This window comes from Sus scrofa, chromosome 1 (assembly GCF_000003025.6).
Source record: "Sus scrofa isolate TJ Tabasco breed Duroc chromosome 1, Sscrofa11.1, whole genome shotgun sequence".
Lineage (NCBI taxonomy): Eukaryota > Metazoa > Chordata > Mammalia > Artiodactyla > Suidae > Sus > Sus scrofa.
In genome coordinates this window covers 44,790,155-44,809,611 of record NC_010443.5, presented here as the reverse complement: position 1 = coordinate 44,809,611, position 19,457 = coordinate 44,790,155, and the positions used below count along the sequence as shown (strand labels likewise).

General features: G+C 34.2%; 1 protein-coding gene across 3 annotated transcripts in view; it reads left to right on the top strand.

Annotated features, from left to right (window-relative positions):
• RFX6 (regulatory factor X6) overlaps positions 1 to 19,457 on the top strand; it is a 61,434-nt gene that overhangs the window by 17,273 nt on the left and 24,704 nt on the right. For all 3 annotated transcript variants that reach the window (XM_021089153.1, XM_021089145.1, XM_021089140.1), the window contains exons 5-6: positions 1,869 to 1,946; positions 3,379 to 3,406. In XM_021089153.1, coding sequence (XP_020944812.1) covers positions 1,869 to 1,946; positions 3,379 to 3,406 — 106 coding nt within the window. The remainder of the gene's footprint in view (positions 1 to 1,868; positions 1,947 to 3,378; positions 3,407 to 19,457) is intronic.

Sequence of the window (19,457 nt, the reverse complement as noted above, 5' to 3'; positions counted from 1 at the left end):
ATAGGAAAGAAGCCATTTCTGGGCCTCACACTTTGGAGGGCTCTGTTCCTGCCCTCCCCGAGCTGGTCTCCTCTGCAGGAGATAGGAGTCCACAGTCTGAGTGAATGTGTCACCCAGAGGCTGAGTCCTCTTTCTAGCCCACATTTCAGGTCCCTGGGGCCCAACAATTCCCTGTCCAAACAGCCTCAGGCCTGGGCTATGTGGGCCTCTTCCCTCAAACATCCTCAGGAGACAGACCTGATGGAAGCCTGGGGGCAACTCTTTGGGGTGTATGTGAAGTGGGTCTTGGACATGGGGACTAAAGTGCTCATAAGAGGCTCTTGTGGTGAACAAAGGAGCAGACGCTGAAAGAGAAGGGGGTTGGGGTGGCTCTTCCCCCACCATCATGCTTCCATGTGGAACTCCAAGAGTCTAGTATTCAAAGTTCACATCTACCTACCAGACATTATAGAGGTACATTATCAAGATAGGAGGACAGGGACATTTTATTTCACAATTATTTCATAATTCGTTAACTGGATTTTTTTTCTTTCTTTTTTTTGGCCATGCAGAAGTTCCCAGGCCAGGAATTGAACCTGAGCCACAGCAGTGATGACACCAAATCCTTAATCACTAGGCCACCAGGGAACTTCATTAGCTTGATTTATATATTTTAAGTAATTAGATACATGGTATATGGCCTCCATTGTATTCTCATCCTGACCCTTGAGAAGATTTAGGGGTAGATTGCTCTGCAAGTCCCTTTTTTATTACTGAAGTCAGCAGAAGGGCCTTCAAAGTTAGATTCTTCATTGCTCTGTCCACTTTAAACTCACATGTTGAGGCTAAGAAATGAAGTTTTAAATATGATTACACTGAAGTCTACTGAAAACCTCCTCATTCTTTTATTTCATTACTGTCCTGATCTTTAATGAATGTAGATTGAAACTGTAGGTAACCAAATAGGTAATGGTTCTGTGTGGTGGGCAGAGGGAAGAAGGGAGAGTGAAAGCAGAAATACCAGGGTTTGGCTACCCTCTTGAAATAACCACTCTTTGACTACCGTTTGTATCAGTTTGTAGCATTTGTACTTGGGTATGTAGCATGTCAGGAGTCTGCAGTTTAGGAGAATGAGGTTGGACTTGAAACTCCATGAGATGCTGTATTTGCCTGTGGCTCAGGATCCATAGATACATTTATAACAAAAAACACTATTATTTTCCATGTTTCATATTTCCATTGATTCATCACATAGGTATTTTCCCCCGTTGCTACACAAAAGTTTGAAATTAAAATGACCATGAATTGAGCTTCTCATTCTTCATGAGGAAAATAACTTGTAAGGGGTCACGTGCTTCATACAGACTCCCATGCATGACATCAGCATCTTCCTCACACATACTCATGATGTTGTACTCTTTTCTTCATTCAAGAGATGTATGATGGAAGGAAACCCACAGCTTTCTTATTCAGTTGACTAAATTCAAATTGAACCAACCAATTTGCAAATAGATACACTTGATGTACTTAGACCCAGTGTCTACATTTACAAATTTATGTGCCTACAGTTAAGTGCCTGCAATTGTGATTTTTTTATTGTTGTTGTTTTTCAAAACTAATTTTTTAAGAAGTTTGAGGGGGATTGACAGTGAACAATTCTCCATCTATTTCACACATGGAGCCAGAAATACCACCATAAGTAGGGTTAGTTACCATTAAAGAAGGATGAAACACATCAAGATGCTACTTGAAGAAAATCAAGAAAGGAAGATGCAGATCAAGGGGTTGCCATTCTTACTTGCTGTTTACCTCAGCAAGTACTTTAGTCTCTTTTTCCCCTTCCAAAAAATTAGATTAACACACAGAGCTGGTTCCTGTTCTTGTTCTAGGTATCATTATTATGGGATTGGCATCAAAGAGAGCAGTGCATATTACCATTCTGTTTATTCTGGAAAAGGCCTGACAAGGTAGAGTACCACTATCTGTAAGACAAGTTTTCTGTATGTCTTTAAATATGTGTAATATCTATTGAATAAAATGACTTGCCAATTTTGCTTACTGGAATGTTTTAAGTGTCAAACCTTAATGTCAACTTGGTATGGACATTTTCAATGATTGGGTAGTTTATGTAATTTGTGATCATTAATGAGAGATTGATGGTGAACTAGGTGTCCCAGAGAGTTGTAAAACAGAAATCAGGGAAGCAGAATTGCTTATCGATTAGTATTTATTTATAAATTGGAGTCTTTCTTCAAGGTAGATTCAGTAAAATATTTTACTGAATATATATTTTACTGAATATATATACATTATGTTTTATATATATATTTTTTCTTTTTTTTAGAGATAACCTGCTTTAAAGATCTGTGTGCTTGGATAGTGCCTTACAAAGATGAAAAGCTTAATCATCTCTAATCACATATACTTTGATAGACCAGCTTACCTTAGGAAGATAAAGCCACTGAGTCTCTGTGAAAAACAAACAAACAAACCACAAATAAAGAGAAAGAACACAATGCTCTAATCTGCCATCAACTATCAGGATGAGGTTATTGTCAAGTAAGGTGGCATCCAATGAAACCAGTGATAATAAGCGATTAACATTTTTTAAAATACCAGAGCTCTAAAAAATTTAATCTGCATCTGAGATTACCTATGATATGATTTACTTAGAACTGCTCTAGCTCCCAAAATAATGGATTATGTTTAAAAGTAAAGTATCTTGTGGGAGTTCCCCCGTGGTGCAGTGGAAATCCAGAAATCCAACTAGGAACCATGAGGTTGCGAAATCGATCCCTGGCCTTGCTCAGTGGGTTAAGGATCTGGCATTGCTGTGAGCTGTGGTGCAGGTCACAGATGTGGCTCGGATCTGGCCTAGGCCAGCAGCTATAGCTCTGATGCAATCCCTACCCTGGGAACCTCCATATGCCATGGTACAGCCCTAAAAAACAAAAAATAAAAAAAAAAAATTTTAAGTAAAAAAAAAATAAGTATCTTGTGGAAAAGAAGTAATTTTAGTCACTAAAGTTAGTGATACTAAGATGAACTCAGATATTAGCAAAGAACGTAATAGCAGCTTGCGAGCTACTCTCACTGTGAAGTGAAATCCAGGCTGGAACACACATACATATTTAATATCAAGTGGTTTTTTTTTTTTTTATTGTCTCAACCCCTACCTGACTTCGTTAAATACCCTTTATTTTACTTTCCCTTAATAGACTTACTTTTTTAGTAAGTTGGGAAAGATGTTTGAGTCCCTTTGAAAGTCAAACACATTTCCTCAGACTTATTTCACTAAAAGTGGTATAAAGTTACTACTTTTATAGGTCCTCTGCATTTCCTTGATAGCTATAACTGTACATGTATTTTTAACTAATGGAAAATGTTCTGCTTTTTAAGGTTTTCTGGAAGCAAGCTGAAGAATGAGGTAAGAATTATTTTCATTTCTATTGTATAACTGTTGTAATATGTATTATAAGCCAAACAATAGGAATTTATCATCCTTATTGGGAAAATATAGAAATAAATGTTATTTGTTAGGCATCCCTGGAGTGACTGAGGACTTCAGACAGAGCTAAGTTAGATTCAGGGCAACGAATGATTATTTACATGGACCTACTAAACAACCTCCAATTAACCTGGGAGGGGTCATTTTTCAGTTATCCTTACCCAATATGCGATACTTAAAAGGTTATTAAAAAAGACCACTATTGATCCAAGAAATTTGTATGTAAATATGAACAAAAAGCCTGATACAACATTGTAAACCAACCATACGCCAATAAAATAAAAAAATTTTTAAAAAGAGCCTAAAGCTGGGGATATGGAAAGAATTGGTATTTGGAATATACCTATTTAGAAAAACTTTAGTAGTTATCAAGATGCCCAAATGTTATGCTGTGATTGTTTTGCCGTATGTGTGTGTGTGTGTGTGTGTGTGTGTGTGTGTTAGTTTGCCGATCTCTTCTGCACTGGGGGTTGGAGTGGGGGATGACAGAGGTGGGAGCTAAGGAGAAAGGGTACACCACATACACAACATGCACCACTTTCTCCCTAGCCTCCCCTCCCCCTCCGCACTCCCAACCAAAGAACAGATCAGCAAACTGACTTTATCTAAATGAGTTAAACTACCATTAGGGACTGCATGGCTAATTAGGCACATGATAAGACTTTCATTATCTTCAAGTTAACTAGTCATTAAAAAGAGGTGCCACAGAACTGAGGGCACACAGCAATGTGTTGTGTGGTAAATATGGACCTGAGGTAAATTATAACTCCATTAGTTTGGTGAAATGATGCAAGCATATTAAGAAATAATATAAAGCCCCCAACCCTCTGAAATGACCAATTCTTTCCACCAGTGCTTTTAATACAGTTAATGGCTAATTACATAATAAAATCCTCTAGATTGCTCTTTTTATCAATGAAATAATAGCTTTTATTAGATAAACAGTTGTGAAAGTGCAAAAATATTGACTTAGAAATACACTTCAGTTGACTCAAGTTTATGTCAATAGGGAATTTAAGTAATTTCTCTCAGGTGTTCTTTCCACCACTTTGAATAGGCTGGTGGTACCAGCGGTCCATTAGCTGATACAGCATACAGATGGTAAGTTTTGCTTTATCTAATAAAAAAAAAAAATCTTTCTCAGGTCTACTGCTTCATCCTTAGAAAAGCACAATAAAAATTCAAGTATAATTTTGTTAATGAGGTAAAAATAAAATATTTTGGTTAGGCTATACAGCCTATTTTTCTGAAGCGATCCGAAGCAATAATAGACTATTACAGTTGTGATGACTATATACATGAACATGCTTAAGAGCTTTCTAAAGGCTCAAAAATACTCTAAATACTTTTAAAAATTATGATGAAATATTTGTTTATTAAAGTGGAAATTTTAAAGAATTATTTTGCACTTAGAGTAACCAGCCATCACATTTTGCTTAGGATGTAAGACTCGGTGCAAATCTTTACATACCTCAGGTCATTTGAACATTAAGGATGGTGAGGTAGGGAAAATAGGTGGTATTGCTAGTGTACAGCTGAGGCTATTGAGGCTGAGAGATTTAATTGTTCTCTTAAAAATTCAGAATAAAATTCTGTTTTCTTTAACCCATGGTTGAGATATTAGGTGTATGATGTTACAAGTACCAGGGGGCGAAACAGTGAATGGATATATTTGACCCTTTTATAGCAGGAAAACATATCTTGAATAAGTTAATCATAATTAATTATAAAGGGTGTCATGAAGGCTAAACTGGTTTAAATGGTTAAGGACATTTCCCACAGGACATTTAAAGAAAGAACTGAGAATAAGTAGGAGTTTGGAAGAGGAGTGAGGGAAGAGAGAAACAGTAGTCTAGACAGATGGAACAGCATAGGTGATGATTTCTTGGCCTCAGCATCGTTGACGACGTTTTAAGCCAGATAATTCCATGTTGTGGGGGATGTACTATCGTTGTAGGATGTTTAGCACCATCACCGTTTCCCTGGTTTTTATCCACCAGAATCCAATAGTACCACTTTGCCCTCATTGTAAAAATAAAAAATGTCTCTGACATTGGGAAGGCAAACAAGAGAAGCATTGTGTTGTAGATATATTGATAGCCTGGATTAGAAAATATCTGAAAGAGGATAATAGCCCTAGGGATGGAGAGAAGTGACTGATTTTAATTAGGAAACACTGAAAGAGAAGCAGATAGAGAGAACAGAAAGATAAGGGGTTCGATTTGGAATTCACCCTATTTGATGTGCCTGTAAAAACCCCCAATGTAGGGAGTTCCCTTTGTGGTTCAGCAGTTAACGAACCTGACTAGGATCCATGAGGACGTGGGTTGGATCCCTGGCCTTGATCAGTGGGTTAAGGATCTGGCATTGCCATGAGCTGTGGTGTAGGTCACAGATGCAGCTTGGATCCTGCATTGCTGTGGCTGTGGCTTAGGTCAGCAGCTGTGATCCAACTGGACCCCTAGCCTGGGAATTTCCATATGCTGCGGGTACAGCCCTAAAAAGCAAAAACAAAAACAAAATCTCCAGTGTAGACTTGAAGTGAGCAGCTGGAAAGATGTGACTGGACAAGAGGATTTAGATATTTAGTTTGGTGGTGGTTGAAATCATAGTAATGGATAAAAATGTCTAAGGAAAAAAATAAATGAGAAGGGAAGAGGTTAGGAGAAGAGAGTTGTGAAAAGTGGGAAAGAAGAGCAGGATCAGCAAGATGACAGAGGAGAATCCAGAGAAATAAGAGAAAGGAGAATATAGTGGCACAGGAGCCAAGAGAAAAGAGTGCTTCTAACAGAATGGAATGGCTGCTGCTATCAAATAGTGCTAAAAGGTCAGTGAGATAAGGACTGGAAAAGATCTATGAAATTAGTTAAGTGGAAATACTTAATGACTGCGGGGAGAACATTTTCGGTGGAGAGCTGGGGTTTGATTGGTTTGTGAAATGAGTGGGAAGTGGCATTGCATGTCGAAAATTTAGTCAAGTTGTGGGTGACGGAGGAGGACTTGACATTAGTTTTGAAGGATGATTAGTCTATGGTTCTAATGTTGGTAAAACAGACTCAGTAGGGAGTAGAGACTGAGGATATGAAAGAGAGGGGAAAGTTGAGAGTACGAGGTCACTGAAGGGGGGGTCAAGAAAGAGCTTCAGAGTAGAGGAAGTGGCCCTAGAGAGAAGGAACACATTTCATTAAAACTGGAGAGAGGACTGGGTTAGTTCAGATGCAACTGGATTTTGTGAAGGGAAATTGAGATACTTTGTGATTTTGGAGTTCTCTCTGAGGGATTAGTCAGCAGTCAGTCAGGTCATTTTCTGTGAGTGAAATCTTGGTAGAGGGTAGTAAAAGTTTGAAGAACTTAAAAGAAAAAATTCCCAGCTCTTCTGTCAGGATTCCCAGAGAGAATGGAACCCTAATGTCACAAGGCACCCACGGTATATAAGGAATGAGTTCTTTTATGCATCTAGAATGGTACTAGTTAGGTGCCATTCTTGGAAGAACTGAGTAAATGATCACTCAGTCCTCTTCTCTAGGACTTAGTTTTCTCACAGATCCCCTATTGAGAGAGGTGGGAATAGTCTCTGTGAAAGACAAGAATGGTAGGACATTATATAATTTAAATGGCAGGAACCAGTATAAATGCAGAATATTTGGGAGCAATCATAATAACAGAAGCACACTATCTGTTTGAAAAAAAATACAGATATAGAAGAACATTTTAAATGAAAGGATATACCACATTTCTGGATAGGAATGCTATATACTATAAATGTGTCAATTCTTCCTAAATTAATTTAGATATTTAATATTCCATTAAATATTTAAGTAGGCAGTTATTTAGGGAAATGATTAACTTTATCTAGAAGAATATAGAAAGAGAAGTGTAAATAAGAATAGTCAAAGGGGACTTGTGTGTAAGATATCAAAATATTCTGACCGAAATGTAGGTAGAACAAATCTACAGCAGAGATTAGATACCTGAAAAAAGACCCTAGTGTACATACTAATTTAGTGTGTAATCAAGGAGACATTATAACCAACGAAGGTAAAAAATATTTTTCAAAGAACTGTTGTTAAGTCCTTTCTGCAGGTAGATGGAATACTAAATAAATAAATATAATTGTAATGTATACATGTAAGGATAACCTGACCCCCTTGCTGTACAGTGGTAAAATAAATAAATAAATAAATAAATAAAATTCTTCAGGGTATGATATTAGAAAAATGGACTATTTTGGAAAAAAATTTCTGTACCTCATACCTTTATGAAGTTCATATAAATTATTAAATACAAAAATAATAATTAGAAGGAAACATATACATATCTCATTTCTGATGGGGAATATGACTTTCTAAGAATGAAAACAATTTAAGAAATATCAAAGGAATTCCTTGATGAGTTCCAACAGTTTTCTGGTAGTATCATGAGGGTTTTCTAAGTATTGTATCATGCCATCTGCAGTGCACATCAAAACTGCAATGAGGTACCACCTCACACCAGTCAGAATGGCTGTCATTAACAAGTCAACAAACAACATGCTGGAGAGGGTGTGGAGGAAAGGGAACCCTCCTTCACTGTTGGCAGGAATGTAAATCGGTACAGCCACTATGGAAAACAGTGTGGAAGCACCTCAGAAAACTAAATATAGAACTACCACAATGATCCAACAATCCCACTTCTGGGCATATACCCAGACAAAACTTTCATTCAAAAAGACACATGCATCTCTATATTCATCACAGCTCTATTCACAATGTAAATGCCCATCAACATATGAATGGATTAAGAATTTGTGGTACATATATACAATAGAATACTACTCAGCCATAAAAAGAACAAAATAATGTTATGGCAACATGGATGGAACTAGAGATTCTCATACTAAGTGAAATATGTCAGAAAGAGAAAAACAAATACCATATGAAATCACTTATATGTGGAATCTAAACTATGGCACAAATGATCCTATCTACATAGCAGAAATAGATCATGGACATGGGGAACAGACTTGTGGTTGCCAGGAGGGAGAGCAGAGGGAGTGGAATGGATGGGAATGTGGGGTTGGTGGATACAAACTGTAATATTGGGAAATGATGGGCAATGGGCTCCTACTGTTCAGCACAGGGAACTGTGTGTGATTGGGTCACTTTGCTGTACAACAGAAATTTTAGAAACATTGTAAATCATTTATACTTAAAGAAATATCAAAGAAAAAAATGAAAACAGAAATTGAAAACTACTTTAAATCAAAGCATCATGTACAAAATCTGAAGTCAAAAGACAGTGGGAAGATATTATCTCACTGTCACATGCAAATATGACAGTGAGATAATATCTCTACTATATGAAGAAATTCTATCATTTTATAAGGAAAATATCAAGACCTCAATAAATAGTTTAAAAGAGACATGAATAGACAATATGCATAAGGAAGAAAAGTCCAATAAATCACAGAAAGTTCTTGATGGTGAAAATGTTAGATTATCTGCATTGTCCAAATACAATATTCACTAGCCAGCAATTGAAATCTTTTGTTTGCAGGGGGAGGGGGGAAGGGAGTGGGATGGATGGGGAGTTTGGGGTTGGTAGATGCAAACTATTTCAATTGGAATCGATAAACAATGGGGTCCTACTGTGCAGTGTAGGGAACTATGTCCAATCTCTTGGGTTAGAACATGAAGGAGGTTAGTATGAAAAAAAAAAGAATGTATATATATGTGCAACTCGGTTACTTTGCTGTACAGCAGAAAATTGAAGGAAGATTGTAAATCAACTATACTTTAATAAACATTTTTTCAAGAAAGAAAGTTCTATCAGACAGCACTGTTTTAGAATATTGTTCAACTCAATAATAAGACAATCCAGTAGAAACATAGCAAAGCATATGAACAGGAAATTCATACAAGATGAAAATGAGTGACTAATAAATAGTGTTGGTGTTCATTCTGATTGACCCAGGATCTGTAACATATAGTGAATAAATATTTTGAATGCCATCCCTGCAATAAACACATCTAATTTTTAATCAGGAAAATGCAAATTAAGATCTTAATGAGTAATTATTTTACTGTTATTGGAGTAACAGTCATTAAAAAGTATAAAAATATGGTATTGTTAAGAATGTGGAGCAAAGAAACTCTTATAAATGGTAGGTGACCAGTAACTAATAAAGTTGAAAGTTCACACATTATCACCGCATTCCTAGAGAAAACTTCACATGTGAACAAGGAGTCATGCATGAGGATGTTCATTTCAATATTGTTTATAATTTCAGAATATTGAAAAAAATCTATGATGTGGGAAAATAAATTTGTATGTATTTATACAGGGGAATACTATACTGCTTTGGAAATGATCTATAGCTATAAAAATCAAATTAGGTTCATCTCAAGTACCTAGTTGTGTGAAAAGGGTTCATGGACTGTAGAAAGATATGAACTGGATGGTACCAGTTTTAAAGCAATAGTATATGTGTTTTAAAAATATTTACATCTGAGGTAAAATTTTAAGGGTTTGAACAGTATTAACATAAACCAAATCCAGAACATTAATTATTCCTTATGGAGAGGGAAGGGTATGAGATTAGAGAGGACTACAAAGGCTGCTTTAATATTTCAAATGTTAATGTCTTAATTAGGTTGGTAAGTACCTGGGTATTTATGACTTTTTATCTATACCTTTTAAAAAAAATTCTGAACAGTTCATAGTAGAAAAGTGAACAAAGTCAATAGCAATGAAAGCAAAAAAGAAATATATATAGAGGAAAGTAAGAGTAATTATCAGACAATGGTATAATTTGGATTGTTTTAAATTTTTAATCATAAATGTTGTGGTTCAAATTTCAAAAATGTCTTAGAGAAAGTCTCACAATCCTTTAATTCCCAGGGGTAAAAAAAACGAAACCTAGTTTTAATACACTGTCCTGGCCAAAGAAGGACTTTTTTTCCCCCTGTGAGTCTTATAGTGTGGGTCAAATTTTATTTTAAGTAGTTCTAGTAATGAAGTTGCCATCATTTCCTAGGGAATAAGTCCCTTGATTTCATGTATTTTAACCAGGAAGTTGCCTTGATAGGCTGAGTTTCCTTCTCCTTAACATCAGCCATTCATGGTCAGTTTAACAACTTTGTACCAAGATAAATAACAAATCCTCCCTCCTTGGTATATGCTTTTCAAATATTTGTAGACTGTTATCATGCTCTCTTTTAGTCATCACTTAGCCAAACTGTGCAGCTTAAATCCTTTAATCTTTCCTCATAAATCAGACCCTCTTGCCTTCTAATCGTATTGTTTCTTTTCTGTGGGTTCCTTCTTGGTGTTTTTTTTTTTTTTTTTTAAATACGATTCTTAATAGTTCAACCAAGGGTGCTGAAGTCATCAGTTGAGAGGGGGGAAAAAAAAAGCAGAAAACCCAGCCTACATAGATCTGGCACCGCTTTTAGTGCAATTAAAATGGCAAAGCTATTAGTGGAATTAAAATGATGATATCTTAATTTTTCCCCATTTTATCAACTCCTCCTTTCTCTTTATATTGCATGTTCTGGACAGAATATTGTTATTTGATTTATACCAATTTTGGACACATTTTTTAATGTACCCAAACAAATTTAAACATTTTTAAATGTTTTAAATAAGTATTAAAATAAAAGACATATACTCTGTTCCTAAATATATGCTTCCTTAGCAATCTAACATTTTTAATCAGAAAATGTATTATTTGTAATAATGTACACACACACACACAAACACACACACAGAGTTTCAAAAATAGGCATGCAATAAAAACTCACGACCTATCTTACAGCTTAAAAGAGAAAAGTCCTCCGTGTGTTCCCACCCTCATCACTTCCTCCTCCCTACAGTAATTACTGCTCTCCAGAATTGGTGTTAAGTACTCCTTTGTCTTTCCTTAACGTTTATCAGTTATAAATGTATACTATGAATATTAAGCAATGTAGTAATGATTACACAATAATATGAATGGGCTTAGTACCACTGAGCTGTATATTTAAAAGTGATTAAAATAGTAAATGTTATGTAGTGTTTACTACTGTGCAGTTTATTATCACCAATGTTTTGTTTATTATTTGCCCTCCATAAAAATGGATTTTTTTCTGACTCTCTGGTTTCATTCATCATTAAGTTTTATGATTCATCAATGTTAATATATGTAGTTCTAGTGCCTTTATTTGTACTGCTAATACTCCATGGGATGAAAAGTATCACAATGCATTTATTCCATTTTTGGTAGAATTTTTTCTTTTTTGCTTGAAAAACATTATTACTATGACTCTTGTCCAGGTGCACATTTGCAGGAGTGGAATTCCAAGTTTTAGGATATACTTACTTATGTTTAACTTTACTGGTTAAGATCCACTTGTTTTCAAAAATGATTGTATCAGCTTGTGTCTCTCCAGCATGTGTGGACTATTCCTTTGGCTCCACAATCTCAGGAACATTTGGCGTTGACATCTCCGTTTTTGCCAGTCTAATGGGGGTGAAGTGATATCTGTGGTTTTCACTTGAAAAATTGTTTTTTATAATTACATCAAAGTTATGAGTGTGAATATATTTTTGGATTTTTATTGGTCAATTCTATTCTATAAATGTTCAGATCACATAATTTTTCTATTTAAAAATTTGGTTCAAAGACATCTTTTATATATACTGGATACTAATATCCTGTAGCTTATATGTTGTAAATAACTTCTCCCTGTTGGTGTGCATGGCTCAACATTTTATAGTGTCTTTTGATTAATTTAAAATTTTATAATTAGTGTTTATTTATATCTTTTTTTAAATCTGTGTATAATACAGATCATAAAAATATTTTTTGTTTATTCTTCTAAAAGTATAAAATTACTCTTAAAACTTAAGTCCTTATTTCATCTGTAATTGAATTTTCAATAGTTTTTATTGTGGCAAAATATAATTAACATGAAATTTACTATTTTAATCACTTTTTAAGTACATACACATTTCAGCGTTATTAAGTACATTCATATTGTCGCACAACCATCACCACCATCTCTCCTCAGAACTCTTTTTAATCTTGCAAAACTAAAACTCTGTACTCATTAAAAAATAACTCCTCATTTCTCCTTTCCCCTAGTCCCTGGAAACTACCATTCTACTTTATGACTATTCTAGGCACATCATATATGTGTAACCATGCAGTATTTGTCTTTTTGTAACTGCCTTATTTCACTTAGCATAATGTCCTCAAGTTTCATCTATGATATAGCATATATCAGAATTTTCTTCTTTTTAAGGCTGAATAATATTGTATGTATATACAACATTTTGCTTATCCATTCATTGTCAGTGGATACTTGGATTAATTCCATGGTTTAGCTGGTGTGAATAATATTGCTAAGAACATGGATGTACATGTATTTCTTTGAGACCCTGATTTCAATTCTTTCGGAGATACACACAGAAGTGGAATTACTGTGTCATACAGTAATTATATATATATTATATATATATTGTCTTTTGCCTTTTCTAGGGCCACTCCCACGGCATATGGAGGTTCCCAGGCTAGGGGGCCAACTGGGGCTGTGGCCACCGGCCTACGCCAGAGCCACAGCAACACAGGATCCGAGCCGCATCTGCAACCTACACCACAGTTCACAGCAACGACGGATCCTTAACCCACTGAGCAAGGCCAGGGATCGAACCCGCAACCTCATGGTTCCTAGTCGGATTTGTTTCCACTGCACCACGATGGGAACTCCCAAGTAATTATATTTTTTATTCTTGAGAAATCATCATACTGTTTTACACAGCATTATACCATTTTACATTCCTACCAACAGTGCAGAAGGATTCCAATTTCTCTACCTTCGTGCCAATACTTGTTATTTTCTGTGTGTGTTTTTTATACTAGCCATCCTCATGGGGATAAAGTGGCATCTCATTTTGGTTTTGATCTGCATTCCTCTAATGATTGGTAATGTTGAACATCTTTCATGTGCTTATTGAATATTGGTATATCTTCTTTGGAGAAATATCTATTCAAGGACTTTTTCCATTTTTGAATCAGGTTTTTGAAGTTTTACAAGCTCACTATATATTCTGGATATTAATCTCATATTAATGAGATGTGAATTTTTTCCCATTTCACAAATTACCTTTTTACTCTCTTGATAGTGTCCTTTGATGCACAAAAATTTCTAATTTTTATGAAGTCTGCTTTGTTAAATTATGTTTTTGTCATTTTTGCCTTTGGTATCATATCCAAGAAATCATCACCAAATCCAATGTTGTGAAGATTTTGCCCTGTTTTCTTCTAAGAGTTTCACATTGTTTTTGTTTTTTGTGTTTTCCAGCTGCACCCACAGCATATGGATGCTCCCAGGCCAGGGATCCAATCCCAGCTGTGACCTCTGCCGAGACAACACTGGATCCTTAACATGCTGTGCTGGGACTGGGGATTGGACCTGCACAATGGCAGAGACAATGCTGAATCCTTAACCTGCTGTGCCACAGCTGGACCATTTTAAGTCTTATATTTAGGCCTTTGATCTATTTTTGAGTTAATTTTTGTATGTGGTATTGAGTAAAGGCCTATCTTTATTCTTCTGCATGTGAATGCTGAGTTTTACCAGCACCATTTGTTGAAAAGACTGCCCTTTTCCTGTTGAATATTCATGGCACCCTTGTCAAAATCATTTGACTATTTTCATGAAGGTTTATTTCTGAGCTCTCTATTCTAGTCCATTGATCTATAGATCTGTCCTTATGTCAACACCACACTGTTTTTTTGTTTCTTTGGCCACCCTCAGCACATGGATTCCTGGGCCAGGATCTATACCTCAGCTGTGCCAGTGCAGAGGCCTTAACGCACTATGTCCACTGGAATCAAACCTGTGTCCCAGTGCTGCTGATCCCATTGCACCACATCAGGAACTCCAGTACCATACTGTTTTAATTGCTGTAATTTGATAGGAAGCAGTTTTGACATCAGGAAGTGTGAATCGCCCAACTTTATTCATTTTCGAGATTGTTTTTACTCTTTGGGATACCTCAAGATGAATTTTAGGATGGATTTTTCTATTTATGTAAAAAAAATCAATGAGATTTTGCATTGAATCTGTAGATTGCTTTGAGTAGCACTGACATCTTAACAATTTTCCAATTTGTGAACATAGGATGTCTTTCCATTTATGTTTTCTTTAACTTTTTTGTTTAGCAATGTTTTGTAGCTTTCATTGTTCAAGTCTTTCACCTCCTTGGTTAAGTTAATTCTTACCTATTTTTGATGTTACCATTAATTTCTTTTTAGGATTGTTCATTTTTATATTATAGAAATACAACTGATTTTTGCATGTTGACCGTATCCTGCTACTTTGCCAAATTCATATATTAATTCTAACAGGGTTTTTTTTTTTGGTGGAGTCTTTAAGTTTTCCCACATATAAGATCATATTGTCTACAAACAGAGATAATTTTATTTCTTCCTTTCCAATTTGGATGCATTTTATTTATTTTTCTTACCTAATTTTTCTAGCTAGAACTTACAGTTGAATAGACGTTGTAAGAATGAGTAGCCATGCCTTCTTCTTACTCTTACAGGAAATACTTTCAATCTTTCGCCATTAAGTAAAGTGTTTGCTGTGAGTTTTTCATAAGATTTGTGTTTGTATTTGGGTAGTTTCCTTCTATTGCTAGTTTGTTGAGTGTTCTTATTACGTAAAGGTGACAAACTTTTTATGTGAAAATTGAAATAATCTATTGATGTGGTATGTTACATTGACTGAGTCTTGTGCACTGAACCATCCCTTTACGGTACTAAATCTCATTATCAGAATAATACATTACATTATAGGAATAAATCTCACTTGGTCATATTGTATAATCCTTTTGATGCACCACTGAATTCAGTTAGCTAGTATTTCACTGAGGATTTTTTTTGTCAGTGTTCATAAGATATTTTGGTCTGTAGTTTGCTTTTCTTGAAGTGTTTTTGACTTTGGTATCATGGTATTGCTGGCCTCAGAGAACAAATTGGAAAGTGTTTCCTCCTAAATTTTTTGAAAACTTTGAGAAGTATTGCTGTTATTTCTTCTTATATATGTTTGGTACAATTCACCAGTAAGATCATCATGTCCAGATTCTTCTTTCTTCAGATATTTGATTACTGATTCAATTTCCTTACTAGTTATAAAGTGATTTGTATATTCTGTTTCTTTGTGAGTCAGTCTCAGTAGGATTTGTGTATCTGTGAATTTATCCACTTAAGTTATCCAATTTGTTGATGCATAACTGTTCACAGTACTCTCTTAAGATCCTTTTATTTCAGTAGACTCAGTTATCTTTTACTTTTTTTTTTTTAGTTATTTTTTTAATCAGTCTACTCTATGGGTTGGTAAATTTTGATATTTGTGAAGAAAAGTTTCATTGATTTTCTTGATTGTTCTTGATTGTTTTTCTATTCTCTATTTCATTTATCTCTTCTCTAAACTTTATTATTTCCTTCCCTCTGCCCATTTGAGTTTAGTTTGTTCCTCTTTTTTTCTTTTCTTTTTTTGGGCCATGCCCATAGCACATGGAAGTTCCCAGACCTGGGATGGAACCCTCACCACAGCAATGACAACTCTAGATCCTTTAACCCACTGAGCCACCAGGGAACTCCCTAGTTCTTTTTCTAATTACTTAAGTTGTAAATGCAGGTTATTGATTTGAAAACTATCTTCCTTAGCATTTCTTCCCTTAGCATTACTTTCGCAGCATTCTGTAGTTTTTATGTGTCGTGTTCCATTGTCATCCATCTCTAAGTATTTTTAAATTACCTTTATGGTTTTTCCTTTGATCTATATGTTAAGTGTGTGTTGTTTAATTTCTTCAACTTCGTGATGTTTTCCAGTTTTCCTTCTGTCATCTCATTGTGATCAGAGAAGATACTTTGTATCATATCTCTTTTAAAATCTATTGAAATTCAATTTATAGCCAACATATATAATCTCTTCTGGAAAATATTATATATGCACTTGTGAAAAATGTGTATTCTGTTGTTTGGTAGAGTGTTCTGCATATGTCTATAAGATTTAGTTGGCTTATTGTGCTGCTCAATCCTCAGTTTACCTACTTACCTTCAGTCTTTTTGTTCCATGCGTAACTAAGGATGGGGTATTGACATCTTCAGCTGTTATTGTAGAACTATTTCTCTCTTTAATTCTGTCATTTTTTGCTTCATATATTTTGATGGTCTGTTATTAGGTGTGTAAATGTTTAAAATTGTTATTTCTTCTTAATTTATTGAACCTTTTATTAGTATATAATATCCTTTTTATTTTTTATAATATTTTGTTATTTAAAGCCTATTTTATATGATATTAGTATAGTCTTTCATCACCCTGTTTTCTTTTGGTTCTGTTTGCATGGAATATTTTCTTCCAACTTTTCACTTTCAGTCTATTTGTGTCTTTGTATCTAAAGTGAGTCTCTTGTAGACATTGTATAATTGGATACTTTAAAAAAATCTATTCTGCCAGTGACTTTTTTTTTGATTGACTGGAGAATTTAATCCATTTACTCTTAAAGTAATTGCCCATAGGAGTGACTTCCTTCTGTCATTTTGCTATTTGCTTTTTTTTTTTTTTATGCCAGAGAGCAGTTTTACACCTCATTTCCTGTGTTACTGTTATTTTGTATTTAGTTGATTTTTTTGTAGTGAACCACTTTAATCTTCTTCTTGTTTGCTTTACTGTATGTTATATAACTATTTTCTTTTTGGTTACCATGGTTAATATCCTAAATTTGTGACATTTTAATTTGAATTTATACCTGCTAAATTTCGATAATATAAAAACTCTGCTCCTTTTCAGCTCCATCTCCATCTCTTTCAGTTATCGATGTCACAAAATTAGATCTTTATAAATTGTGTGTCCAAAATATATGATAATAGTCTTTTTAGTAATATGTAAGTCTTTAAATTATTCAGAAAACAAAATGTGGAGTTACAAACCAAACTTACAATAGTATTAGCTTTTAGACTAATAATTTTTTTTAAAAAATCTCTTAAATCATGTAGAAAGTCAAAAGCAGAATTACAGCTATTGTTATAATAACACTAGCTTTTAAAATTACCCATGTATTTTCCTTTACTGAGATTTTTATTTTTTCATACAACTTCAAGATACTATCTAGTGTCCTTTCATTCTAACCCATAGAACTCCCTTTAGTATTTATTGTAGAACAAGTCAAGTAGTAACAACCTTATTCAGCTTTTGTTTAACTTTTGAAAAACAGTTTTAGGTATACAATTTTTGGTCAACAGTTTATTTCTCATAGCAGTTGAAATACATCAATCTGGAATTCAAAGTTTCTGCTGAGAAATCTACTGATAATCTTATTGAGAATCCCTTGTAGGTAATGAATTGCTTCTCTTTTTCTGCTTTCATGATTCTCTCATCTTTATATTTTGAAAATTTGATTATAATGTGGCAACAGTACCAAACAAAATAATAACATCTCTTTGAGTGTACGTCTCTTTGAGTTCATCCTATCTGGAGCTTGTTAAGTTTCTTGTTTGTTTCTATTCATGTCTTTCATCAAACTTTGGATGTTTTGAGGCATTATTTTTTCAAATAATCTCTCTTCCCTCTCTCCTTTTCCTTTTGAAACTCCCACAATGTGTATGTTGATCTGTGTGATAAGGAAATGGATAGACATTCTCTTAAAAATCACAAATCAGAGAAAGTTGCTATTCTCCCCACTTTTATTCAAATTGTACTAGAGTTAATAGCCTGAACAGTAAGAAAAGAAAAAAAAAAGTGATGAAAGATTAAATATTGAAAAGGAAGAAACAAAACTAGCATTATTTGCAACTGATGTTGATTGCATTTAAAATTAACTAAAACAGCACAAACAATTGCTACAATTAACAAGAGATTTTTAGCAAAGTTGCTGAATATAAAGTCAATGGAAAAGTCACCTGATTTACACACACACACATACATACACACACAGAGTAGTAAATGGTAGTTGAATTTTAAATAAGTGCTCTTTCTGCATTAGTTGAGTTGATTTTATAATACATGTTATTCTCCTTTTTTTTTTTCTGTTAATGTGATCAATTTAAACCTAATATGGCTATGGTCTTGCTTATAGTTTGCTGGACTTAGTTTGCTATTATTTTGTTTGGTACTGTTGCCAAGTTTGACAATAAGCAAGATTAACCAATAATTTTTCTTTGTTTTTCTGTCCTTGTCCAATTTGGCATAAAAATTTTTAAATGAATTTGGGAGTAATCCTTCATTTCCATTGGAAAAAAACTTTTAATTTTTAAATGACTTGTTTCCTGAATGCTTGATAAAATTCCCCTGTTAAATATCCTAGGCCTGTTTTTTTTTTCCTTTATAGAAAAATTTTTGATTACTAATTATATTTATTATATGGAAATGAGACTATTCTCATATTCCTAACTTAAATTTAATCCACTATGTGTTGTCAGTTTTGGTTTCTATTTCTTTGTCTCTCTTTTCCAATCTCACCAAATTATATCTTGAGAGGAATAAACGTGATAATCTCCCCAAAAGAAAAATTATAAGAAAAAAGTGTTACTTCCTAAATTAAAAATTTAGGTTTATTTTTTTATGTTTATATATCAAATGTTAGTTTCATATTTTGCCATACCATTTCCTTCCAGATTAAATTCTTTGTTTTCTTGCATGCTATTATTTTTCCTTATTCATTGATAGTACCATTCTTTGACAGTACAATGATAATTGGTACTCATAAATGATAGCATGAAGCAATTAAAAATCTTTGAAACATATCTTAAATTAAGACTAAATTCAGTTTGATTAACTGTACTGTTATCTCAGCTTATGATAAGCATTTATGTAGTGGTTGCTTACTAATTTCTTCAAAATTATTTAATCAGAATAATCCTTCTCTCTCCATACTTGAAAATAAAGATTAATGAGTTTAAAAACTAAAACCTAACCTGAAAGTAATAAGTTTTTACTGTAGT